Below are 27,948 nucleotides of genomic sequence, written 5' to 3'. Positions count from 1 at the left end.
CTTCTCCATCAGTTATTGAAAAATAATTGACCCACTTCCATTTTTAAATAGACTGAATTTTTTTTTTTCTTAAACTATACATAACCATAAATATATACTTTCCTATCAAAGTACGTTTTATGAATATGAACATTATTTAGCATAATGTAACAGAGCATGGGTGTTTCTGCTGTACCATTGCTATTTTACATTCTATGCATAATTGTGTACTTTCATTTTTGATGCTTTAAGAAAACTTTCTGTATTTTGAAAATGATCGAGTATTATTTATGCGCATTTCAGGAAAAAAAAGACCTCACACTTATTATACTATTAAGGCATCAAGAAAAGTTTTTTCACAAAGTTTTTGCGAGGAAAAAAAAAAGTTTGCGCCCACGTAAGCTATGCGCGATGACGTCACCCGCGTGCTCGCTCAGCGCTTGTTGTGGCGTTCCCTGCCTCCGCACCCGTCCCCTCCGCGCCGCCGCTGGAGTTAGCTAGGAGCCGGAGGAAGGTCTATCTGTCGTGACAGCCCGTTCTCCTCAACTTTTCCAAGTGTACTCTGTGCCTGAAAGAAGGAGAGAGTGTTTCATCTGTGTTTTCGATGCATGGGAGTGCCCTGGGAGCGGCGAAGGGAGAAGGTAGGTCTCTTTACTGCTGCTGCCGCCTCCTCTGCCGTCCGTTGGTCCGTCACAGCTTTCGGTTCGGCCCCGGCCCGACTACCGCATTGCTTCCGACAGAAGTGAAAAAGGCGAGGAGTGTGGGCCTAGCTAACTTTATAACCGACTAAACGTGACGAGAATTTAACCGGCGTTTATGTTAGCGTGGCTCAGGCTGTGTGAACCCATGATTTCTGACTGTGTAAACCACCGAGTGCCAGCGGTGCTGCGGCCGCGGTGTGTCATAGACTGGTGACTTCATACCTTTGTGTGTGTATGTATGTGTGTCTGTGTGTATTTTAGAGTAGGTGCGCTGCGTGTGGACATCACGAAAATGATCAGTTTTACACCTACGTTATGTTATAAGATAAGGTTGTTAGTGTTGGTAGCTTACCAATGGACCCACACTGAAATCGAGCCAAATAAATGACACTTAATGTGGGCCGATTATGCTCAGGTTTTCAAACCAACACCTCAACTGCCACGAAAACAGGTGTAGATGTGATGAAAGCTAACGCTAGTGCTATATTTTATTTGGCATGGCATGTCAGAGACAGGTTTCAGCCTGTCAGCACATCAGGCACCATGTGTACATGATGGGATTAATCTGTCATGTATAAAATCTCAAGCACGTCGAAGCATAAACAGGTTTGCATGGGTTGTTTCAGGCAACAGTCCAGTGGGATCATACACAGTGACTATAGAGCACACATTAAAGAATAACAAGATCGTTTCAAGAAATGTGTCAAGAGCAACACATGTGGCACTGGCATCTTTTGCATACCTCATTCTCTTCAAGAGACTGGTTGTACTCTCTCTGCATGCATCTCCAGTGCAGCAGCAGCCTAGATGTAGTTTTACCCACCCCTGTGTGTTTTATAACTCTGCCACATCAGAATGAGATGCTGAGTCTTCAGGCCATGCTAATCTGATATCATAGCCAGCTCACTGACTCCCATCCAGCTCCCAACTGAGAGCCAAGGCCACATCAGACCCCAAGGCTGCTCTGGACTGAACTGGACAGTAGTCATGATGATGAGCTTGGGTTGAGGATGGTGAAGGTCACTTTTCTTTTCCGCTCCTTGATAAGAAAAGCCTTTACAACTATAAATTATAAGGGACAAAGAAAATAGAACATTGTGCTTGCCTGTCAATTTTTCATTTATATTTATTCTAAATAATAAGGGGGTGACAAATACTTAGTGCACATAAAATTATGTCTCATGCCATACTAAAGCATTTCTACATTTTAACTTTGATATTTTCATTTCATCTTATCTGTTCCATATTTCAGCCGTGGCACATGTTACACATATCTCAGTTACCTAAGACCCAGTCAAACTGAGAGCACTTAATTTTGTATTGTGGGGATTGGTAGTCCCCACAATGGAGGCACATATGAGAACTGCAATTGTTTTGGTTGATTCTGGGGAGACTGAAGCTCATTCAGTAATAAGGATGTGCACGATTAGTCAACTAGATGATTAAACATGGCTAAAATAAGATAATCCTTGATTAGTCCCCCAGCAGGGAAATTAGCATCATTACAGCAGTGAAGGCAATAGTGCAAACAAGAAGCATCATACAAAAAAAACCACAAAGCAATATAACAAGTATGCATGCATTAACAATGCAGAGCAGTAAGTATAACAGTTAAACAATAAAAAAGAGAAAATGTTAAATTAATATGCTTGCTTGCTTCTTTAATATAATATTAACATTGCCTTATTTTATGCAGTTTCAATCACCAAATTAAAAATACTGTCAATAAAATCAGGCATGTTTCCTAAAAGTTTATTTTCCTGAAATAATTAGTAGTAGTCATGTTTTGTAGGATAATGTGCATAGATCATAATGCACAATGCAAACTGCCACACTTTTCAGCAGTATTTTAAATATGATTTGGTTATTAAAAATTAATTATTTCAAATGGCTCTTATATGCAATATTTTTTTCTTAACAATGTTTAATCTAACAGATAAAATTTAAACTGTTTTCTTGGTGATGTCTTACTCTTTGACTGGTCAACTAGTCTAAATTGAAACATCAGGGATATTAATCATTAGGAACATCCCTTGTTCTGTTTGTGGTAGAACAGGTCACTCCTTAATTGGGGAGTTGTTGGTTGGATCCCAGCTTCCCATCATTCAAGTGACGTGTCCTAAAGCAAGACACGGACCCCCGAGTTGCTCCAGATCTATGTGTATGGGCAAATGTAATCCACTTTGGACAAAAGCGCTTGCCAAGTGAATGCAATTATTTTTGGCTCTATAAATAAAATGGACTTGGATGATATTATGTATTATTAAAACCACAGCTGATGATTACAATTTATATATCTTCAGAAACTATATATATCTGATCAATAATGTTCCCAAAGACAAAGCAACCAGCTAAATTATTCCTCCACAGGAAACACTGTTACATTATACTGACATGCTGTCTGTGCAGTCAGAGTGCTCTTGCATGCAGCCCTAATGATGTTTGGGAAGTGGAGACTGGTTAATTACAGTGTTCTCTGAAGAAACGTCAACGATCAGGCCGTTTGTACCCGTTTGTGAGTGATCAGATTTAATTAATTGTTGAAGCCAAATTTGTGATTACCGCTATTACAATGTTAATTGTAAGCCAAGGATTGGTGGTATCTGTTTTTGTGGTATTTTGCCATTGAATTTGTATGATTTATTCCAAATAATGATGTGTTGATGACGCATTTTTATGCAGTCTATGGTTGTAGATAAAAACCTTGAAAATTGCAATATTTGCTGTGTCATGCTGTGATTACTGTGGATGACTCCCAAATGTACCTGCCCCTCAGGAAAAATGGCACCCACACCCTGAAACCATTGCTGGAGGGTCTTGAGGACATTAAAGTCTGGAAGGCCTTAAACTCTTTGAATTTCAGTGGGAAAAAAACAAAGTTGTGGTGTTTAGACCCAGTGGTGTCAGTAATACTTGCTCTATGGGCCAGGGCTCCCTGCAACTGTATGTAAAGCCCACAGATAAAAATGTACATTGATTTTAAACTTGATAAACAGATAAACTCAATTGTTAAATCTAGTTTTTATCAGCTGAGGCTTTTATCCAAGGTTAAGACCAATTTATCTTTTAATGATTTTGAGAACCTTATTCATGCTTATATCACAACCCATTTGAACTGGTGTAATGTACTATACTTTGGCGTCAGCCAGATTTCCCTTTCACACTTACAGTTTGCCCAAAATGCTTTTAAATCTGTTAAGGGGTTAGCGCCACAGTACGTCTTTGACCTCTATAAACTTATGCACTCTGGAGTTTATCGAGGTCTGCTGACCAGTTGCGTCTTGTGGTCCCTATGACAAGGCTGCAGAAAAGGGGTGACCAAGTTCCCGTGGCTGTAGCCCCCAAACTAACCTGGCCCCTCACTTAGAATGGCCCCAACATAACCTGTTTTTAAGTCAAGTCTTAAAACTAATTTGTATTCCTTCACTTCTAACTGGGAATGAGAGTTACCATAATTGTTTTGTGTGTGTGTGTGTGTGTGTGTGTGTGTGTGTGTGTGTGTGTGTGTCTGGATCACTGAGGTTGAGTGATGTAATTGTACGATTAATGATGATGATCACATCTTGATCATCTAAATATGGTATTAATGTAAGAAATAAGCTTGTTTGTACTTGCTGTCTTTATATCCTATCAGTCTTTGATGTGCTGTACTTGTAGCCTACCTGCAATGACCTGGATTTCTCTTTGGGACATTAACTTTCATCTCTACTAATCAAATCCCCTTTGAATTCTTCAATGCCTCAATTTTGGGCAGAACTATAACAGGTGTCTGCTGGTGTCTGTCTGGCTTTTTTTTTTAGCTTATATGCAATTTTCTTCCCACTTGAGTTGTTCCCTGAAGCTGACCATATCTGTGCTGAGTCAACTGTACATTTAGCCCATAGTCGTGCCTAGCTTGGCAATGAGTGAAGGATTGTACATATGCTGTGCCTGCTGCAGCTAAAATGGGTTTTGGTTATGATTAATGGCCCCTTCATAATGTCCTTAAGCTTGGTGTGTGTTGTGAATCAGTGCACCAGACGTTGAGGTAAAAAGATACTGGAGAAAAGCATCAAAGTGCCACTGTTGGCTACTGCAGCATCCAAGCTGAAACAGCAGAGCCTGTATTTTTCTCACAGGGAAAGGTGATGTGGGATGTTTGTTGCACAAGGTGTTCATGTGCTGTGTTGAATTTGTGGCCTAGGATCTGTGCTGACTGCGTGTCAAAGAAAAACAAAATTTAATTTTGTTTTAATTGTACACAGCCCAGGCCTTAGCATGTTGTTTTGCATTTTAAACAGTTATGTAATCAAGTGGTAGAACTTCTGCTTGCATATCATGATAAAAATATTCGTCAAAAATTATCTGTCAGTGTCTTAGTGGAGGTATATTTGAGAAGGCCACAGGGATGATGGGAGAAGCCCAGAAAAGAGCAGATGAGTGAGGGAATGTCAGGAGCATAAAAGAAAGACAAAGCCAAGGAAAATGGAAATAGTGAGAGAAGCACAAAGAACGTAAAGGTCTTTGCAGCTCTCCCCCTGGGTGTAGTGAGAGAGCCAGCTGGACGTGCAAGGAGGAGAAAAAGCCGGTGAGGCAGAGGAAGAAAGTAGATAGAGATGAGAAGGATCGTTTTTCATCTGAGTAATGGTGCGGCTGCAGACCCACACCTACTACATCTGAAACCATTTTTTTCAGTGTTTGTGCATTTACAAAGCAACTCAGACAAGAAAAAGATGGCACTTCCAAGGCAGATTTAAAACTGCTCAGAATAAACCATCATAGGAAATTAACATAAAAACAAGACGACATGCAGACACTCTGTGGGATTATATAACACAATCAAATGAAGTCATAAACAGAGGGAAATACCTCCAACAAGATGCAGAAAAAACAAAGGAAGTCACTGTTGTGGCAATAAAAATGAACTGAATGATGAAGAAGAAGGGCTTGTGTATTTGAGGTAGCTAATATGTGTGTTTGAAGAGGCAAATAAGAGTCTGTGTGGTGCTTATTAAATTGTTTTAAATTTATTTTATTGTGTTTAAACCAGATAAATGTGAAAGGACTGAATAAAGATGGTGACAGACTTCACTCTGATATAATAAACATTAAACTATTATTGGAAATACTTTAAATTTTCAGTACTTTATTGTGGAATTTTTTTTTAAAAGTGTGTGTGTGTGTGTGTGCGCGCGCGCGCACGTGCGGACCCAAAAAATAAAATAAAGTTCAGCAAATAATATAATTTGAAAAAAAAAAAGTTCATGTTCTATTGTTTTCTACCAAATTACTCCAGTATCCCTAAACTTGTGCGGCTCATATTATAATTTTTTCCCAGCACTGAATTATATTGAAATAAAAATGTGTATTAGCTGGAGAGGCATTAATCAATTTATTGATACTTGTTAACTACTGATTGACATCTTGGTGAAGAGTGTGAAAGATTTAGGAGGATTTGGTGGCATCTAGCAGTGAATTGTAGATTGTATAAAAACAATAGTGAGTCTCTTATGCTGTTTGGCATGTTGGTGCGAGTGGCTCGTCCACCATTACGCTAATGCGTAATCACCTTTTTTCTCCCATAACTTAAGATCCAGAGCATTCAGGAGGTGTTCACCAGAAGTCAAATTATCTGCAGAGGTGCCTTCCTCTCCAACACAAGCAGACCAGGTGATTTACACTGGTAAATCTGAATAAAGCAGTTTCACGTTACAAAACAGTTTAACTCTGACGCTACTTGTTGCAGATGGGCTTCTAACTACAGCGATGAAAAATGCTCACCTTTTTTATCTGATAACTCAGGATCTAGATGTTCATGATGTTTTTATGGGGCGCCGAACTATCCGCTCCCTTTCTCAACAAAGCAACGGACTAGGTGATTTAAACCAGTAAAAACACTGAATAAAGCAGTTTGGCATTAAAAAGCAGATGCTGTTTAGCTCATCCCTGTTGGGCTGCAACTAAAAACGCAAAAACACAATTGGCCCTATCTGGAGCCAGTGTTTGGTTTGTCCGTTGTGAGCTGTTGTGGAAACATGGTGGTCTCCGTCAATGAGGACCCACTCCTTATGTAGATATAAACGGCTCAATCTAAGGCAACAAAAAGACAATTATTACTTTTCAGGTGATTACACAATAATGAAAAATACTTATTATATTAAATTCAATTTCTACCAATATATCCCCCAAAATCCTACATACTGGACCTTTAAAATGGCAAAATAAAACAAATATGTTTTGTTTTTTTAATAACCAGTCATAATTATAAAACTCTGACACTTATTACCACTAATAATTAGAAACATTTACTATCAGTTATTTGTTATTTTAAAAAATGGCTGCTGATTTGGCTTTCATTTATTCATAGTGGCATAGCAAGAAAAGCCACAAATTGTAACTATAATGTTCCCTTTCCCCACTAATAATTTCAAACTAAAGGCAATAACAGGGAAGTCGGTCAGCTGACAGATGGTCCAACTCGACTTACTGATGTAGCTCACTGCTCAGTTCTTTGTAATGCTGTCACAGTGTCAAATCCGAGACTGAGTGGCTTTATAATTCACGCAGCTGGAGGTGTTTTTTGGCTCTATTCGATCATAACCTCTCCCCTGCTGCTTTCTTTCTTCCTTTCAGCACTTTCTCTTTCTCACCATGAAAACCAGCGAGTGTTCTTGTCCTTGTTGCCCATCAAACAGACAAGGCTAAAACATCATCCTCTGTTTAACCTGTGGCTGTTTTCTGAAGGAATGACAAACAGCCATGACTGGTCACTGTTGCATAGCTACACGATTGTGGGCCCTCGCCCACACACACAGACCCTGGCCAAGAATAATACTCCTCCTCCACTTCCTGCCGGAGGAATCAATGCTAACATTTTTTATTAGCACACAAACCCATCACGTGTTAATATTAATTAACCTATATCAGTTACTGTGCGCTTACATCATGCTGATGGCTGTACACGCACTTGTTGTGAAGCAAATCAGAGAATAATAAACATGCTTAAGCTTCATGCTGCCTTCAGCAATGTGTGTGTCATGTATGTGTTTACTGAGCATGAGTGTGTCAGCATGAGTTTGGAGATGGCAGTGAGAGCCTCGGGAACTCCAAGCTGTCAGATGCCTCTGTTCTGCACTACACACACACACACCACACACACCAAAACATTTACAGCCTCGACTTCAGCTCCAATCCACAGTTACCGTTGTCAGATGAACAAACTGGGCAGAAAGCAGCGATAGATCGGCAGGCTTTGGGACTGGGCTGAAAATGAAGGGAGTGATGCCAGGGACTGACAGATGGAACCATATTAGGCCCTGCCACTCACTGTGCATCATTTAAGAGATTTAGTGGACTGGAAAAAAAAGGTTTCAGGTTCCTTAATAAGTGTTATAAACTCATCACGCTTATATAGGCCTATTAGCATGCTGTAAATTGTTTACCATTTTGCACCAGCATTTGGAGATAGAGGATTTTGTGTACAGCTGAACTGTCTGGCATGCTGTTTGAGTGTTAGTCTTTTTTTTCTTTTTTTTTTTAAATATCTTTTGTGTGTTTTGTTGCAGACAGCGCTGGTGGTCCTGACTGTTCAGCAGGATGAGTGAGGCAGACGGACAGTTTTACAGTGTTCAGGTGGGGGACTCCACCTTCACCGTACTCAAGCGTTACCAGCAGCTCCGTGCCATCGGCTCCGGGGCCCAGGGCATCGTCTGGTGAGAGACTGTACTGTTACTAGCATTTTAATGATTGTGTGCCATGGGTGTCGTTATTAACAGCTTTCGACCTAATTAGATAAACATAATCGTTGCAGGTCTATTTCACTGCAGAATTTTTTTTTTCATGTCACATTTAGAAAAGCACAGGTGCAAGTACTCAGCTTAATGAGGGTGACCGAATACCATTTTTCTGCTTTAGTTAAAGGGTCCTGGTATATTCACGCTGGCTCATTTTCACACTGTCTTACTGTTCAATGTTATTATTGTTATCAGTAACACATGTGCTTTTCCTACGATGATAAGTCAAAATGTCTGCTGTGAAAAGCCCAGTTGTGATGATGTTGGTAAATCAGTCTGTCTTCTAAGAACCCCTAATATCAAGTTTCTTTCATGAGAAGCTTCAAGATGAAGTCGTCTTACTTCACAACATCTTGTCCGGGTGACATATACATATATGTTGTTGCAAATCCTGAAATGACTAACTTTGACACAATTCTTCAAAAAAATATCAGTATTAGATTATACCATTTTTAATATCACGGGAAGAAAACAATTGACAATGAGGCATAAAATTAAAGATTTCTCTTAAAAGATAAATATAACAGTGCTATGACATGAAAACATGTCTTCTTTTCTTAGTTAGCAGCAGAGAACAGCAGAATGAGTGTAGTAAACATTAACAACAAGATAGAGTGGAAAAACACAGCTGTTACCGACATGTAGACATTGCAAAAAAATGAGTATTGAAACCGTTTAAAATATTTAGAATCATTTTGTTATTTTTGACAACACTAAAAAACTCTGTATATTATTTAACTTTTTTTCTCACACTTTACTGAAGATGTAAGATGTGTAACTAAGTAAAATCTTCACACCCAGTGCTCCATGTTTTTGTGGCTGCATCATTCAATTAAATGGAAGTATTCCAGATGTTTTGCGTGTCATCTTGTTGAACTATCTCCAAAAGTTCAGACTAGTACATTTGGTATTTTTGAGAACTGTTTAATTTTTACTTGACTGTACTGCTAATAAGGTTTAAATACAGATAAATGTTTTTAAATGCTCAGTTCAGCATTTTTGTATTGCAGGTTTTAATGAACATTGCAGCCCATAGTGGCAGCCGTCAGGGGAAGTCCCCTTTGTTTTTTTTTCCTCTTCTTTGTAGGTTTGATTTCCTGCACTTTTTACTTTTCACAGCCCCCTTTAGTGTTTGAAGCGTGAAGAGAAAAAGTCTTTTGCACCTCTTTTACCTTCTTTAAGCTAAAGGGCAGAAAATATTGCTAGCCCTTTTTCAGTTATGTTGATTATTACTTAGACAACAATTTTGATCTGCAGGATGCATTTGTTTTCTCCCTTGATAACCTTTGTCTCTGTCTGTTTCCTCCTCTATACAATGTGTAACTAGCTCTGCTCTAGATACAGACCTTGGTATACCAGTGGCAGTGAAAAAGCTGTGTCGGCCCTTCCAGAACCAGACCCATGCTAAGCGTGCCTACAGGGAGCTGGTGCTGCTCAAATGTGTCAATCACAAAAATGTAAGACTTAGATTTAAAGAATAGACTCACATGTCTGTCTTCATAGAAAACAACAGTCAGGTGCCTATGTGTACATGATATAACATATATAATGTACATTATTATAATGTAATAAAGTTGTTAAATCTTTTTTTTACATGGATTATGCATGGCGGTTAAAAGCTGCTGGCAGTCAAATAAATATGTAGGCTAACTAGACATCTTTTGATGTATTGTCTTGCTCAGTTAAGAATTTAACAGATCAGCTAAAACATTTAAAGGACCATGCCACACCACAGAAACTGCAAAGGAATTTCCAGAGGAATGTGACAAAGACTTCAAGGTGTCAAACTGGCCTCTGAATTGCCCAGATTCCAGTTTGATTGAGCATCTGTGAGACGTGCCGGTACCCCAACTCGCAGCTCATAGAACTGTAAGGATCCGCTGCCAGTGACTTGGTGCCAGAAGCCACAGGATGCCACTCATGTGTCCATGCCTCTACAGGTCAAAGCCAAGTCCAACTGAAGGAGGGCACACCATAGATTGGGAGTACCTCTGGGGTACTGGCAATATCTCACAAATGCTCAATCAGATTGGGATTTGGGAAATTTGGAGGCCAGGGCGATGCCTTGAGCTCCCTGTCACTTTCTTGAGCCACTTGTGAGCAGTTTTTATTGTGTGGCATTGTGCATTGTCCTGCTTGGGGCTGCTGCCATCTGAGAGTGCAGTTGCCATGAAAACATTGCATTGTAATAAGATGATCACGGTTATTCACTTCACCCACCAGTGGTTTTTATGTCTTGGCTGATCGGTGTATATGCCTCCCACTTTTATTTGGCTGATTTTATTTACTGTAGGACTGAAATACAAGCACAAAGACTTTGTCTTTTGTTCTAAAAACATATTTAAATGATGTACAAACATTTAAAAAAAGGAAGGGTAAGCTACCTAAAATGTGGATTTTGCTCAGAGTGAGAGAATCCAGACAATCCCACTTGAGTGCTCTGCACTCAGTTGGCTAACTTTCCACAGTGAAGTGGATGTAGATGGGAGAGTAACAGAGTGGACTAATGGCCTGTCTCTCTGCTTGCAGATCATCCGTCTGATCAATGTGTTCACGCCTCAGAAGTCCCTGGAGGAATTCCAGGACCTGTGAGTGGCAGTAGTGCGTCTTTTGGGCTTCAGCAAACTACTCTGTGCTTTCTGTAGGACTCAGAGCTTTTAGCTGAAGCTAGCGTTTAACTAGCATTCCTCTCTTCACATGTCAGTCTCTTCTTTTACACTGTGTTGCTTTTATATGCTCTGTTAGCTTCCATTGCTTCTTTATGTTTGTCACTCTTCCTTTAAGAACTTTTTTTTACCATCTTTTTTGCCTCTTCTCTGTGGCTGTTATTCCTATAATCTCTTATCGCTTGTATCTGATATTTACCATTCTGCCCACTTCTCTCCTTTTCCGTCCTTCCTTGGCTTTTAGGTATCTGGTGATGGAGTTGATGGATGCCAGCCTATGCCAGGTGATCCACATGGACCTGGACCATGAGAGGATGTCCTATCTGCTCTACCAGATCCTCTGTGGCATCAGGCACCTGCACTCGGCTGGCATCATCCACAGGGTAACAGGACAAGCAATGATTGTGCTTTGGTTAATAAGACAGTAATGTTTCTACACACTGCACAAATATCTTAAATAGTAACTTAATATGACGCTAAAAAGCAGTGTTTCACTGCCTCTCTTGTTTAAAATTGTTCCGTCACTAGTACACACACACAGTAACCACACCCAACGCTGATGTCTCAGAGCACTGGCACATCCTGGAGGACACTTCAGCATCACTGCTTTAGGTCAAAGTGATAAACCAGCAGATGCTAGATTTTCTGCTGGTGTTAATTTGCTCATTAATTTGCAATTTAATCAATTATCCCATCCTAAATATGGGGGGAAAAAAAAGTTTAAATGCAACAATTTTCTCCAAAATGACTGCTATTGATTTTAATATTTCTGCAGCTTCTCTCGGTATAGAAATAAATACCTCAAGGGTTTTTTTTATGTGTATGTTTATGTAGATTTATAGATTTTCTCTCCCCTCAGGACCTGAAGCCCAGTAACATTGTGGTGAAGTCAGATTGCACTCTAAAGATTTTGGATTTTGGCCTGGCCCGGACGGCCTGCACCAATTTCATGATGACCCCCTACGTGGTGACCAGATACTACCGCGCCCCAGAGGTCATACTGGGCATGAAGTATAAAGAGAATGGTAAGAACAGCCGATCACCAGTTTTAAAACGGTAGTTTTTAAATTTGTATCTCTAAAATGACATGACACATGCTAATAAAACACAGCTCCATCCGATTACAATACTTTAAAAATTTGGTCACCACAAATAAAGGTAAAGCGATGATTTTTTCAGCATGTCTTTGGATATGAATGTAATACTCTCATGTGTTTACAGGACGTAAACCATGGAACTCTTCATGTCCTGTTGAACCACTTATTCACCAGCTGGCACTGCTGATAATCGTTTTCTCTCTGACCAATACTCATCGTATTTAGTTAACACTGATTCATCATACAATGATTGAATCATACATACGTGTCAGCCAGTTTGCAAAAAAAATATCATAGACACTAACACAGAGGCAAGCATAAGTTAATGAAGAAACTGTCATCATTGCATCGTTTGTCCAAAAGAATTGATTGTTTACAATGCACAGCAGCATTTGAGTAAACAATAAAGCACGTCACAGTACATAGTACATAGTAACATGGAGCTCAATGGGGATTTACTCTGTTTTGGAGCCAGCCTCAAGTAGCTATTTGATGAACTGCTGTTTTTGGCACTTATGCGTTGACTTCATTTCTCAGCCTCGGCGATTGATGCTTGCTAATTACTAGGGCTGCCCCCGAAAGTCACTCAGGAATCATCAGTCTGAGACCCCTCGGTCGACTGAGCTTGCTTCAAATTGAGCAGTCATTATTTTGTTTTGGTTTTTTAGCTAGTCAGTGTGCTGTGTACGCCTGGGCTCACTGTGATTAAGGCTCTGAGATAACATTATCTTTGCTCTTCGACTTAGAAGCACACAGCAATGAAATACTATGACACATTCTCTGGCTTCTGTTTGATTTCTAGTGTCAGAAAAAATGTTGTTGCGCATAGCCGATCCATTTAGCTAATTTACTACATAACATGAATACCGCTGTCACACCTAACATCTCGCTGAGCCCGTTCAAGCTAAAAGTTTATATTGAAAAAAAATCATTGAATATTTATATTTAATGGTTGAATCTGATTTGACTGACATTGTTCTCAGTGCAGTACAACCCCAGTAATTACAGAAAAAGTAAAGTACAGACAAAAGGTAATGTCGGGTACCACCACTGAACTCAAATTTGAACGCTATCCAACCCTACTGTTCAAATTCTGTGATTCTGAAAGCTGTGCAATGCATATGTGTCAAGAAGTGGGCTTAGATGCTGCTTGCAGCTTTATTTAATTCAGGTTTATCTGTTACTGATGATGGCAATGAATGTTTCTACCATGACACTACTCCGCTGCAGTGGACTTGTGGTCGGTTGGCTGCATAATGGCTGAGATGATCTCCCACAAAGTCCTCTTTCCTGGCAAGGACTGTATCCTTCCTTGTTTGACTTCTTGTCAGCCTGTTCTTTTTTTAATGTGGAAGCAGAAGACCCTCAGTGGACATAAATGCTGTTTTTTGTTGGGTTTTTTTAATTGAGGTTTGTTTATATAGTTCATTAGAACATGTCCCAATGAGATAAAAGGATAAGCAACTGTAGTTTGATTAATGAGTCATCTCACTGCCAAGAGTGTTCTCCACAGAGTGCCATACAAGTTTACATTAAGTCCATTGTAGTCACTGGGATAAAGTCTGCACTAAAGAGAAACCTAGAAGTGTCAGTGAGTGCTGCATATAGGCACACTTCATACTGTGTCATTTGTCTACAAATCAAAGTTGAGTTTTATCTTCTCTAGCTTAACTATAAGGTGATGTGGGACCAAAGTAACCAAAGTTTAAATGTAAGATTCATCCATTGTGTTTCAAGACTTGTCCTAAAGTGGTCTGTATGATCTGAGCAAGCTGAGGGAGCACACAGACCTTTCAGCGTCACTGAAACTGAAAGAGAAGGAATAGAGGAGTCAATGGCTCCCACGTTTGCGCCCTCTAAAACAAACAGTCAACTCAGAGAGCAAGAGCGAGACAAACTGCATACATCCTACTCTGCTTAGCACACACACAGGGAAAGTGATGAAGAGAGCAACAGCTGTGTAAACTGATAAGCAGAGCTGCAGAGGCGAGGAGAAAGGCCTGGAAGGCTGCATCTGGTTTCCAAGCCAGAGAGAGAGAGAAGAAAGCCAGCCTTAAGATGGATATGATGAAAGCACCAGGCGGTGACACAGCCAGGGGATGGACAAAAATAACGAGAGGGAGTGTTCTGCATGTCAATATTTAGAGCGCGTTGTTCATCTTCCAACATCTATTGTGTCATTTTACTGTATATTTAACGTTCATTTTATTATGTGGGTTATATCATGTGATCATTATTTATTATCTTTTCTGTGTGTGTATTTATGTTTTCTTTTATTCTCTGTTCCCAGTGGACATCTGGTCAGTGGGGTGCATCATGGGAGAGATGGTGAAGGGCAGCGTCATCTTCCAGGGCACCGACCGTATCCTTTCACCGCTCTCTCAGTCGCTGTCATTGTCCCTCTTCTTCCATCTTCATCAAACCTCCATTTTCATCCATCTTTACTTGCCTTTTAGTTCTCCCAGCATGCTTTCTGCGTCATTTCCCAGTTATGCTCTCTAAATATGATCTGTTGAAGAGGACCACTCAAGATTTCCAGATCACCCCAGTTTAATCAGTGAGCATCGTGTGTTTCCTGCCCTCTTCAGTGATAATTAATCTGCTGCGTTGTTTTTCAGATAGCTGTAATCCCCTTAATTGATAGAGGATATCAAATTGAAGCAATTTAGGTCATTAGCATTTATATTGGCTGTTTCTCTGTTTCTAATGGCTTCGGTCCTCACTTCACTCACCAGCTCCTTTTACTGGCACCATTTACACCTGAGTAGCTGGGAATGGAAGCAGGGCGCAGTGCGATTCCAGGATAGATTGCTTTTCATCAGGGGAAGTAATAGCCCTTTTACTGCAATTGTAAATCAGTCTGCCTGATGTGCATATCTGTATTTTTGGGGGGTTTAAATGTCTTAAAAACTATTGGAAAGATTGCCATGAAATTTAGTACACTCATTCATATTTCCACCCAGATGAAATAAACAGGGTTGCAGCAGATCCTTAAACAGTCTTTAAATGCATTCAATGAATGAATGAATGAAAATTAAAAAAAAAAACTAAAAAAAAAAAAAAAATAAGGCCTTAATTGGTATTAAAAAGTCTGAAATCAGTCTTTTTTAAAATGCTCAGACATGGGAAGTAGGATTTTATTTTATTTTATTTATTTCCGATGTTGCAATGCAAAATAATTAATAACATCTATTGTGTTCGTTGCTGAATGTCTGTCGCATAAATGCATGTAACACAGATCAGGACAGCAGCATCAACAACACCCTATATTTTGTTTTCGTCGTGGATGTTTAGGACAGAGGATCCACTGTCTGCTTGCTAGCTGTCACTGTAGTGAATTTGTGTTTCTTAGGATAGTACTTTGTGTTTTGTGCTCATTGTGCGCAAACATTGGCATGCTAACATGCTAAACTTAGATGGTGGACATACTAAATGATATATCTGCTTAACGTCATCATTTTGAGCTTGTTAGTATGCTGATGCTACTATTTAGCTCAAAGCATCACTGTGCCTCACAACAACCACACAGATCCACCAGCATGACTGCATACTCTTTGTTGGTTTTGGAAATTTATACATTATGCAAAGTGCATCAATGTCATGTATATGTCTCTTGATTTTGTGCCTTGAAAATGTCCTTCTCATTTGCTGAAATATGAATATGCCCATAATGCACCTGACGTTTCCATAACAAACCTGTTGTCCAGACATCGACCAGTGGAATAAGGTGATTGAGGTTCTGGGCACGCCAAGTCTGGAGTTTATGAACCGGCTGATGGAGACCGTGAGGAACTATGTGATGAACAAGCCGCAGTATCCTGGAGTGAGCTTTGCTGAGCTTTTCCCAGACTGGGCCTTCCCTTCTGACTCAGAACATGACAAACTAAAAAGTAAGAATTTAAGACACTGAAATACCCTTTTAAACTTAACTTTTAATGCATATAGTTGCAGTTTCCTAGCATAGATACTCCAGAGGATTGTCAGATTTCATGTTTTTTAAATCTCTCACCAAGGACACAACAGTAATACACAGATTTTAGTCAGAAGCTTTTGTGTGCAGTATACTGATGTAACAAGACATTTCCTAACAAAATTACAAGGGCACAGGGGCTGAAAAACGGATCCCTTATTTACAACTCGTTCAGAGAATGACCGTACAGGTCAAAGGTTTTTCTGCCCTTATCTGTGGCATTTAGAGTTTGCGCTCACATCACTGAAACAAGAGAACAAATCTTGACATTCCCAGAGATGCTGCCCTACACTGCCAGGGGAAGTAATCAGCTCTCATGAAGAACGCTTAAATGATGTCATGGGCTTGTTTCCATAGTAACATTGCCCTTCCTCTGTTGCCATAACAGCGGGTCAAGCACGGGACCTGCTGTCCAAAATGCTGGTCATTGATCCTGAATGCCGCATCTCCGTTGAAGAAGCCCTCAATCATCCGTACATTCACGTGTGGTACGACCCTGGAGAGGCCGACGCGGTGAGGAGACTGTTCCAGCGGTGGTTCACTTTAGCAGTGGCTGGCTGTGTGTGTGACCTTGCTGATATTTATATGTATTTCTCTTTGTGTCACAGCCTCCTCCCCAGATTTCAGATAAGCAGCTGGAAGAGAGAGAGCACTCCATCGAGCAGTGGAAAGGTAGGATGCACTGCCCTCTAGGGAAATCTATCAGCACTGCAGCTTGGTTGCTTTCACATTTAGATTAAAAAGTGACTGCAAATGGGACCCAAGCATTTTCAGTTAAAGCAAAAAAAAAAAAAAAAAAAAAACCTAAATAAATATATAAACAAACATTATTGTCCTTGTGACAAAAAATGTAAGCTTAAAAACATGCTATATGTAACATATCTAAAAACAAGTTAACAGCAATTGATGACATTTGTTAAAGCTGATGGAGTGAGCACAGATATTAAGGACCAATTTAGCTACAAATTTATGATTTTGAATTTTCTGTCCATTAAAGGCTACATTCTGAGTTAGGGTTGCAGTGGTGCACCGGTTTTACAGTAAATCATAGCATGTACATTTGCTTTTCAGTAATGTTAAAAACAAAATTCATCAAGATGGAGAATCTCACATGCCCATGTGTGCCTGTCGGACTTGTCTACTTGCACCACAAACACGTGCAGCAGAAAAAATGTCAAGAGAAGCGAGCCCGATATCGCCCACATCCATTCCTTGCTGAATGAGAAATTAAATTCAGCATTGTATAATTATTTTGGAAATCCAAAAGACTCTTTGAACGCACCACCCTTCTGTGCACATCAAAGTATGGGACACATTTATAACTTAAACCAAAAAAAGTATGAACATTTTAAACATTTTTTGTAAAACTCACATTATCACTTTTCACATCATATTTCCTGGCTCCTGGCTACATTTGCACCGCTTGGCCATTTGATAACCTCTGACTTACACGCACACACACTAACCTCAATCTGACCCAATAAAGAAAACACACACTTCCCGGCCCCGAGAGGCTGACACTGAAGGTCCCCGGGGTACTTAGTCCCTGTGTGTGTGAGAAAAAGATACAGACAGGAGCAGTGTGGCTGTAAATTATATTTAACATATACTTTAGGTGTAATATGTTATATTATTTTAGAAAAAATAGAATTAAATTAGAATCATAATAATCAGTGGTGTATTATGACAAAGTAATTGTAGTTTGTTACAACATTTAGTACTTTTTGGGAGTATTTGTACTTAACTTGAGTTTTTATTTTTGTGTCAACTTTTACTTTTACTCTGTGACATTTCCTAAATGGAATATGTACTTTAACTCCACTGCAATTGATGTATTGGAGTAAAAGTATTTAACTCCAGTATCTATGTATGTCTTTGTGCTTAGCATTTTTGTTACTTCAATTAAAAAAAACTGTAAGGTTTGGAGAATCCGCGTGCAACTTGTATCATAGCTTAATTACATGAGGACACGTACAGACAAGTGGTCTGGAAGCCATAGTTAAGTTTCAGTTTCCAGTGAAGCCCCGGCTTCAAGTCTGATCAGATTCTTCATGCTAGCGACTACATTTCACTTGACGATGAGACTGACTTTACGATGGAAGCAGAAGATGGCGTCCCACAGCAGAGTAATGATTCAAGAAGATAAAGATCTGTTACAGGTAACTAGGCGATGACTGCTCTACTACAGTGCGTCAGACCTGGAGCTCAAAGATTTTCTTTCAATCCTTTAAGTTATGTGAAAACATGTTTTTTCTTCAGTTCTATATAGGCTCCATTTTCACATGGTTTGTGTTAAGGAAAAAAAATCATTATCCTTTCAGAAGACTGACCGATAAGTACAGTAAATATTAGATACTTAATGACTTTCACTCAAATAATGTTCTAATAGGTGACTTTTAACCTCTGCCAGTCATTTTGTGATAACATATCTGTACTTTTACTCAAGTGGCTTTCAGGTACTTCATCCAGCACTGATAGTCATAATGTGATATCGTGATACTGTGAAATTTAAACATTTTCTGAGATGATTATTGTAATGTTAAAATCTCATAGCATTTCCACCATATTCAGATACACAATGACAGCACCTAACGTTTTCTGCTTTTCGACAGAACTCATTTACGAAGAGGTGATTGACTGGGAAGAGAGGAACAAGAATGGACTGATGAAAGAAGACTGCTCAGGTGAATACATGCACCATCTTCATTTATTATCGTCAGTATTTGACACAGAACTGCTCTAAGGAGTGGTGTCCGAGCATGATCGGCTTTCGCTAAGTCTTGTTTGCAGCAATATGTCATTGTGGTGTACAGGAAATGTCCTGTATTAACTCTAAATCTAATTCTTATTTGTACAATTACCTGAACCTTGTGTCTCCCGGTTCTTTTTTCTGCATGTCGTGTATCAGATGTGGTGTCAGGTTCAGCATCCCAATCATCATCAGCCAACGACATCTCGTCCATGTCCACGGAGCACACCTTAGCCTCGGACACAGACAGCAGCAGCATCGACACACTGACGGGACCGCTGGACGAGAGTCAGTGAACACAGTCCGTGGCCACGTGTGTCTGCCTGCCTCAGTCCTCCCTCCGATTTACAGTTTCCAAATATCACCTTCTTTTCTTCTCTTTACTCCATAAGACCCCTATTTTCTCGTTTGATTGTTTTTTCTCCCTTTTTCGTCCTGTGTTTTTCCTCTGTCCTCTTTAACCTCAACGAATAGGTCTATTTTTCTATTTTCTTTCCGTGTGTGATGTTGTGGATCTTGTTGAACCTCTTCAACGTCAAACGCTGTTTTGGACTGCCACCGAGAGGTCAAAGCTGTCTATTCTGTCATTTGGGTCAAAGGTTTATCGTTCTCTTTTTTTGTGGATTTTGTTTACCTTGATCAAGTATATATGGTGTATGCATCCATGTTGATTTTCAGGTTACAAGGAGTGGGTTGGGGATTGTTGTTTGTTCCATATGCCTGTATTTTAATAGTTTTATTTTTTTAGCAAGTATTACGTTGAGTCCAGAGGTTATCAAATTAGAGCAGACGCGCACTGAACATAGACCACAGCTGCCAGCTGCTCTCATGCATGTTATGCCAATAAGAACAAAAGCTCATCATAAGTCGATGGCACCAACCGTTTAATGTCCATATGATGATCAAACACTCATCCAAAGTTTGATCGATCCTTTAGCTAGCTCGCAGTACTGCAATTCTCCAGTTTGTTTTTTTAATTATTTGCCTTGAGTGATGTGGATTTTGGGCTTGTCCTCCTGACAGCTAGGTGAAGCTGTGGTTGCAGTGTTACATTTTTATTTCCTGATATAATGTACTGTATGTAAAGATGTCATGATCTGACACTCATAGTGGCTGTAGACCATTTCATTACAAATAGATGAGGTGTGCTCATTTTGTTAAGAAATTACCTGCAGAACTATATATCGCACCCCACTGGACAAAAGGTACCGACTAACAATGTGTATATCAAAAGAACATCATAATCCTGTAAATTCGGGAGAGGCAAAAAAAATACATGTATTTATTTTTGTGTCCTTGCAAAATGTTGCACACAATCACACCGAGGCCTGTGTAAAATAAGCCTCTTGTCGAAGCATTTCATTGACAAATCGATGCATTGGCTGCTCCTTTTCTAAACCATTCCATCAGTACTGGAAAAGTCACCGAATTCATCACAAATAAGACATCATATAGAACACATGTAAAGGCAGTAAAACACATAATGGTGTTTAACTTGCATGAAGGCGCTTAAGATGCCAATAAGATACAGTAGTTCTTGTTATAAAGACAAATCCGTTCAGGTCCATTTCTTTTACTTACAGTACCTTGATGTTCTTGGTTCTGAAAGCCTGTTTGCAGATGCAGATGGGTTTTTTTTGTTTTTGTTCTCCAGTGTGTTGCGATTTATAGTTCTGCAGGTAATTTCTTATTAAAATGAGCACACCTCATCTATTTGTAATGAAATGGTCTACAGCCACTATGAGTGGTTCTTGATGTTCTGGAATAGAGGTGTTAGGCAGATGCAGATGGTTCTGTTTTTATGGGGTGGGATGCAGATGGGTTTTTTTTTGTTTTGTTTTGGGGTTTTTTGCCTTCTAAGTCTGTGTGTGTGTGTGTGTGTGTGTGTGTGTGTGTGTGTGTGTGTGTGTGTGTGTGTGTGTGTGTGTGTGTGTGTGTGTGAGAGTGTGAGAGAGAGAGAGAGAGAGAGAGAGAGAGATGAAGTTGTACTGTGTAGCACTCCTTCATTATCTCCTTTGAATTGTCCTAAAAGACAGCAGTTTCCTGGTTGTAAGGGCAGAGTCTACGGAGTAAGTTGGCCCCCTCAACAAAAAGCAGACATGTTGTGGTTTAAAATGAGGATGTGACTGGACGTCTTGAATGAAAAATGAAAATCTGGACCTTGGAACTCAGGATGGAAACTTAAAGATGAGAGAAATGGACTGCTGAGCTGCTTTTTTGCAGAACCGATTGTACAGTGAGATGGACGTGCAGAAATTTGACACTATGGAGTCACTGAGGATTTAATTGTTGTACGCTATGTCTTTCTTTTAAAAACCATGACCTTATTCTTCTAGTCATGCCTTAAATGACCCAAGGAGCGTCCAATTCACTCCCCAAAATCTGATCAGATGAGGACTGAGCATTAACAGTGCTCCGACCCTCTTTTACCATGTTTACCATTTTAAAAAAAACATTGTATACACTGTACATCTCACATTTTTGCTCAGTTTATTTCTCCTTTTATTTTCAGAGATGTCCTGTGTGATTGCAATGACCACAATATAATCACCTGGCCAACATTTTTGCCCTTACGTAACTAATAAAGTGGACATCAGTGATTCATTTTCTTTCTGTGATGTTTTGTATCTTTCTCAGATTCTTAATGAAGAATCAACAGCACCTCACTTAAAGGGACAGTTCACCCCCAAGTCAAAAATACACATTTTTCCTCTTACTTATAGTGCATTTTACCAATCTAGATTGTTTTGTTACGAGTTGCCAAGTTCTGGAGATTTTAGCCATAGAGATGTCTGCCTTCTCTCGAATATAATGGAACTGGATGGCACTTGGTTCTTGTGGTGCTCAAAACAACTAAAAACTACAACTCAACAGTAAAGTCTCTACCCATAAATCATGACTTGTAAAGGCACATTTATGCTCCTTTTATGTACAAAAATAGATATGTCTGTTTAAAACACTGTAAAAGTCACTGCCCTCATACTTCCATGCATACTTTATGATGGCATAGATCCAGCCGATGAATAGCACTAGAGGGCAGAGTCTAAAGTCTCAGACAGCACACCAGGTGATGGTGAAGGAGTTTGTAATAATGTACCTTTAAATTGAGGCAGTGTTGTAGACAACAGTGGTTTGTGTTGCCATGAGGAACATCCTTACATGTGGACAGAAAATTCTCACGATTTCCAATTTTTATTATTACATATTGTATTATATGTACTGATTTGTTCTGTCGTTATTTGAATGTCTTCATCGTCGTATCTTACTTGAACAACACTACACTGCCTCCACGATCTCCAGCACTATTGCTACATTTCATCAGTGCGTCATCATCCATAAGCTTCTAAGAAACTTGCACAAATACGGACAAACTAACCGCAGAGAACGGACAGGCTCTGTCCATCTTCATATCTAAACGAACCTTTACTTGAGATAATCCACAGACATTCTTGTGAGCAGTTTCACATTAGGAGCTATTTTCTTTCTACACCTGCCAACTGTTTTTTTGGAGCTTTGGGCACCACAAGCTTAGTGCTATCTGGTTCCATTACATTGGAGAGAAGGCAGACATCTCTACAGACAATATCTGCAACACTCGGCAACTCGCACCAAAAATATCTAGACTGATAAATAGCACTACATGTAAGAGGAAAACTGTATTTTTCATTTTGGGTTAACCTGTCCCTTTAAATCTCTCCCGATTGGGGAATAGTCTCCATAGATGGTGAGAAACTACTTTACATGATTCTAACTAGAGTTTAAAGATTAGCCATTCTTGTTTCTTTTGTCCTTCTCTTTGCACACACTGTTCATATCATCACTTACAATGTTTACATTCTTTTCTCAAAAGCTCTTGACGATATATTCTGTCTTCTTGGCCTCATTGTTGAGCTCTCCGAAGGTGTCAAAGAATTGCTCCATCTCCTTCTGCAGAGTTGCATTGCGAAGTTCTGCAGCAGCCCGGGCTCTTTCAGACTCCACGATCTTAGCTTGGATAGCATGGTACCAGTGCCGCTGCTGTGCGAGGTTTGTTTTCAACCGAACAACCTCGACCTGCAGCTCTTCATTTCTTTGCTCCAGGCTGATGAGGAGAAGAGAGAAAGAAAAGGGTATATAAACAATGAGGTGTATATGAAAGGCTGAGAACTGGGTTAATTTAAGTTTAGGAATACCTTGAAAATAAGTCATTTTTAACTTGGTCCTTGAAAAAGTACTTGAATGTAACTGAGAGGAAAACAGAATGACAAATTATTTTATATGGTCAAAGTGCCAACAGGTTGGTAAACCTCAGAAGATAGTTGACGCCAAGATGTTTTGCTCGCCTGCAAAACACCTACAGTGGTGCGGTGTCAGCTGTTAGCGGAGGTTGAGCTTAGCCATTCACATGCCTGAATAATGATAACCAATTATTTAATAATTTGTCAGTTTTAGGCCCTGTTAGCATGTTTGCTCCATCAACAAATTTGCACTATTTTCTTTTGTATCATGGGTTCTGTGGAGAAAACAATTTCATCTTTGAAAATAAGTGCCTGAAAAAGTGCTTGATAGTCCTTGCATTTGTTGTGTATTTGGTAGGTTTGATTCTTGATGCCTGATATAATTAGAAAAGGCAGAAAAAGTGCTTTAGACGGTTGAGTCAGATTTTACAAATAAATCTCTATCTCCTTTCTTTATTCTACATAGAGCTAAAAGAATTTTTGTTTTCCTATGGCCTTTGCCAACCAGCACTAGTACACTGAGACTTGCTCTATCTATATCGGTAATAAATGAGGTATGTGTTGTGTCTAGGTCAGCAGCATAGCCCCTTAAATTAGCTCACTTTCCAGTGCCATGAGCTGTTTCTATAGGTCAACCACACAGGCTGTGCTTTTTTTCTATTAAAAACCAAACAGGAAACTGTACGTGTGTATTTCAGATCAATAGAAAAACTACATGCACAAGCAAAAAAATGAGATTGAGGTTTCCAGACTGTAGTGAAAACATTAACACAATGGAAATAACTAAGACTTAATCTTTGTAGTGTCTATCTTGGGAAAATTTACCAGGAAACTAGTAAGAGTTGTCTGTAGCTTTGAACTAAACAGGATACAGGGTGAAGCTCGGGGTCAGCTGAGTGAACAGAGCAGCACAGCTGAGTGGACACACACTTTCTGGGCCTGGGAACATTGTGTCACCCTCCACTGGAAATACACCAAGGGCTGGGAAAATCTCACAGCAAGTCAGTGAACTGAGAATGTAATACTGAAGCTGAGAGTATAAGCACATTAAATGTAGGACATTTTATTCTTCTTTTTCACACTGCGTGCCTAATCTTTGTAATGTGATTATGTGTGCTGTGTAGTTTGAAATGGAAATGCAAGACAAAACAAACTGAACTACCTGAGTATTCGTTCCTCGTACTCCTCCCTCTGTCTGATGATTTGCTGTTGGAGGCTGGTGAGGAGGCTGCGCAGAGCACTGGCAGAAGGGTCTGCCAGGGGTACAGGGGGGGGCGCCCTGGGAGACCAGGATGGCAACGCTGGGTGCTGAGCTTCAGCTGGGGGCCACAGCACCTGGCAAACAGTTTGGGGTAGCTGAGAGGAACTTGCTAAAGGATGTTGAGGAGGTGACATCGGGAACTGGAGATGCAGCATTGGGTCCTCCTGCTTAAATCCACAGGATCCTGAGTCCAGCTCTGGCTCCTGTTCGTGCTTCTCTCCTTGGTCTGGATTCTGGTCCTGGTTATTGAAACCGCTTTGAGGGAGGATGATCTCACAGGAGGACCAGGTGCTCTTGTCTTCACTTGCGGCCTCACCCTCTGTCAGTCCCTGGATCTGCTCAGGGGCCCATGCTTGGTACATCTGCTCCTGGAAACTTGTTTCCATGTCAAAGACTTCTTGGAGGCTGTCAGGGGTGACAGCATCAGGGAGGTTATCATACAGAGAGAGTGCACTCTTGTGCTCTTCACTCTGTGATGGATTGGGGCTCTGGTTCACATGTGCTCTGTCCTCAAGTCCCCAGTGTCCTCCCTGTTCTCCTCCTCTGTCTCCTCCTCTTGTTCTGTTTACGCCTGGGCCCAGCTCTGCTTCCCAGCCCTGTCCTCTCGGGCCTTCTCTCCAGCTGCAGTAGCTGTGATCTGGCCAGGGGCCAGTCACTCTTCCCCCACCGACCACTGTGGGAACCTCAGCCACAGCTGGGGCGAGAACAGGCTGAGGGCTGCAGGGGCCTTGGAGTCTGGTTACAGCCGGGCACGCAACCCTACTTTCCATTTCCTTTTCCCTGGCCCTCCCTCGCTGGGCGAAAGGTGGGCAGTTGTCGTACAGGGGGTCCGTGGAGCAGGAGCTGGCTGTGGTGGGGGTCTCAGTAGGAAGACAGTGCAGCTCCATGATCCAAGCAGGCACATGGGGGTGCTGAGAGCCTTAGATAACTGCCCTCCCCTCCTCTACCTGCTGCAACTTGGGGTTCAAGCCTTGGATTGTGGATTTGTGAGCGAGCTATGGAGCCTCGCTTGTGCCAAATGCTGATGTGTCGTGGGGAGAGGAAGGTGTACGAGCCCTCCTCTACTTGATCAACTTGGCTGTGCCCCTGAAGCTGCTGCCTAATGGCAGACAGGTTGTAGTCTGTGTGTGTGTGTGTGTGTGTGTGTGTGTGTGAGAGAGAGAGAGAGAGAGAGAGAGAGTGTGTGTGTCTTTAAGCAGGACTGACATCAGCTGTTACTTTAGCAGAGCTTCTGAGGGAGGGACTAGGGTGTAATATAGTCTGGCTCATTCCTAAAGACAGTCACACATAACTGCAACCACAGAAATAGACAGTGGCCATGGGCACAAAGTGTGAAGCACACACAATGAACCCAATAATCTGCACTCAATATTTGTCAGACACAGATACTGACTATTAAATGTTGACATTTAAAAAATTCCACCGTGCTTCTACAGGATTACTCTGCCTTTTAATATAAACTACATGCATGAGCCAATGCTTCAGCTGGGCCATTGATTTTCCTTCTGTACTTTAATGCACTCTGTCTACATTAACGCTGTAGGATGTGTTAACAGCCAAGTGCTTGTATTGTAGACAGAGTTCACCCCGTGGAAACTGCTGCAGTGCATTTATCACTTATCTTTGAGAGCCACTCAGCACTTACACCAGTGAAATGCTGTCAACAGCAGCAGCCAGGCAACAAATCATATAGTGTCACCTAGTATTATCAAATCATGGAGGTTGTGGATTTAACTCACACTGTATGGTAGAAAGGCGTGTTTTTAAAATTGTTGATGAAAGGAGGCATAGGAGAGAGGCAGAGAGTGAAGAAAAATAAGACTCACTCAAATGTCACAAAACCACAAGGTGGAGCTGTAGACAACATGATGGAAAGCCTTTACTGTAAATGGGCGGTGTACCTTGAAGGATGATTCAGAGCTACACCAGTCCAATGAATTTGATTTAATTTGCTGCATAAATGTGACTTTGAGATAAATTCATAGTAATTGGGTTTGCCTGCCATGCATTATGTTTTAAGTTTTATAACGTCTATTTTATCTGACCTTTTTGGTCTATGTTTAGGTTGTTAAGAGTTAATTGGAACCATACAGAGATCAGATAGAGCCTATTGATTCATTATTGATTGAGCAGCCCAGTGACAAACTCCCTCATTAGTGTGATGCAATGGAGGAACTACTATCAAAGGCACTTCCTCTTGATCAGAGGAAATGTCCATATAAGCAGTTTGTCCTTAAATCCCCTCCAGTCAAACGGCTGCACAGAGCATGGAGGAAGTGAAGTCCTAAACCATAATTTTACCTCATGTGCACCTGCTTCATTTTGAGAACAAGGCATAGGCATAGATTTGGTAGGGGTGCAGCTGACATGTCCGACTCGATATCTAGAACAGGTGTATTTGTCCCCCCCCCTGAAAATTAAAAGCCATGAAAAACCTGAAAATTAAAGCCATTTATATTATAAATTGATGGACAAAATATACAAGTTGGTGTAGGGCTTTATAGGACTCACAATTATGCCAGTCAAATCAGATTCAATGCGAAAATTCTATGACTCATGTTTTGTCGACGCTAAATATCAAACAAAAGCCAGAGAATGTATTGTTTTAAGGTGCTGTGAGATGTAAATTACCCACTTTTAAGCAGAAGAGAGAAGATAATGTTATCACAGAGCCTGACAGTGCAAGTGGCTCTTCCTCTGTGCAGCTACAGTGTGTGCGCAGCTCTGAGTATCAAAGATATTGTGAAAGTCAAGAGCGTTCATTCTGCAGCAAAATCTGGGGACCAAAACACCCAAGGTGTACACTGCACAGTACACTAACAAGCAAAAAAAAAAAACACCCAGAAACCTCTGTTCAACTTGAAGCAATCACAGTCGATCAAGTGGTCTCTGACCAGTGATTCATACCTCTGACTTTAGAGGGGCATCCCTAAATTGGTGCATAAAATTCACCAGAATGCAGGAAAATAAGTTTTTGAAGTTTGAATTTTCTGATGGAGGACCCCCAAACCCCTTGTTGAATATGCAACAATGTTGAAACAAGACCTAAGCCCTCGGAACAAAGTGTTCCATGAGAGCCTTGGAGTGTCACTGCAGTGTTTCACAAATCAAGGACGTGCTGCAAGCTTAATTTCTGCACGGGCGCTTTAAACATTCAGTTGTCCGTCAACGCTGATAAAACTCCGCTCTTATCTGCCCCCTATGTAAATCACCCTGCGTCCTTCAAGGCTGCACAGACAGAATGGAGGAATCACAGTGTTTTATCTGTTTGTACAGAGCAGGATTTAAATGTGGGCAGAGTTTTCTCCTCGTGCCGTTCTGAATTAATGCAGGAGGATGCTTTTGGAATATGGGAAAGGTGTTGTTGTGCTCACGGTGGGATCAGAAAGATGTCCCCTCTGACACAACAGGGGCACCATCAAGGAAACAAGCAGCCACACATGTGCTTTAATCACACTCACATCCCTCTGAGGCTTTGCCCTGACCTCCATCTGTCATTGAACCTTTGATGGACAACCTCGCCATCTTTACCCTCA

The 27,948-nt window shown here is 40.6% G+C and overlaps 2 protein-coding genes across 2 annotated transcripts; one reads left to right on the top strand and one right to left on the bottom strand.

The window, feature by feature from the left end:
- Positions 1-447: 447 nt before the first annotated feature.
- On the top strand, positions 448-20,576 carry mapk9 (mitogen-activated protein kinase 9). Its single transcript, XM_042492792.1, has 12 exons — positions 448-620; positions 8,225-8,371; positions 9,780-9,909; positions 10,982-11,040; positions 11,363-11,501; positions 11,978-12,143; positions 14,506-14,577; positions 15,923-16,105; positions 16,574-16,698; positions 16,794-16,857; positions 18,798-18,869; positions 19,094-20,576. The coding sequence occupies exons 2-12, from the start codon at positions 8,256-8,258 to the stop codon at positions 19,228-19,230; spliced, it is 1,263 nt and encodes a 420-aa protein (XP_042348726.1). The 5' UTR covers positions 448-620; positions 8,225-8,255; the 3' UTR covers positions 19,231-20,576.
- A 2,006-nt stretch (positions 20,577-22,582) lies between these two features.
- On the bottom strand, positions 22,583-25,299 carry LOC121948475 (rho GTPase-activating protein 22-like). The gene is made up of 2 exons (XM_042493875.1): positions 24,314-25,299; positions 22,583-23,015 (listed from the first exon to the last, which is right to left on the bottom strand). Exons 1-2 carry the CDS (start codon positions 25,297-25,299, stop codon positions 22,778-22,780), a joined length of 1,224 nt encoding a protein of 407 aa, XP_042349809.1. The 3' UTR covers positions 22,583-22,777.
- Positions 25,300-27,948: the final 2,649 nt, after the last annotated feature.

The sequence above is a fragment of the Plectropomus leopardus genome, chromosome 9, assembly GCF_008729295.1.
Source record: "Plectropomus leopardus isolate mb chromosome 9, YSFRI_Pleo_2.0, whole genome shotgun sequence".
In the NCBI taxonomy this organism is placed as follows: domain Eukaryota; kingdom Metazoa; phylum Chordata; class Actinopteri; order Perciformes; family Serranidae; genus Plectropomus; species Plectropomus leopardus.
The sequence above is the reverse complement of the archived record's forward strand: the minus strand, read 5'-3'. Positions and strand labels throughout refer to the sequence as shown.

Bases quoted from the DNA above. Each gene is read 5' to 3' on its own strand.
- mapk9 (XM_042492792.1), top strand. From the start codon at position 8,256: ATGAGTGAGGCAGACGGACAGTTTTACAGTGTTCAGGTGGGGGACTCC. The intron at 11,041-11,362 runs GTGAGTGGCAGT...CTTGGCTTTTAG, and splicing joins CTGGAGGAATTCCAGGACCT to GTATCTGGTGATGGAGTTGA. The intron at 11,502-11,977 runs GTAACAGGACAA...CTCTCCCCTCAG, and splicing joins CGGCTGGCATCATCCACAGG to GACCTGAAGCCCAGTAACAT.
- LOC121948475 (XM_042493875.1), bottom strand. From the start codon at position 25,299: ATGGAGCTGCACTGTCTTCCTACTGAGACCCCCACCACAGCCAGCTCC. The intron at 23,016-24,313 runs GTAGTTCAGTTT...TCTCCTCATCAG, and splicing joins TACGAGGAACGAATACTCAG to CCTGGAGCAAAGAAATGAAG.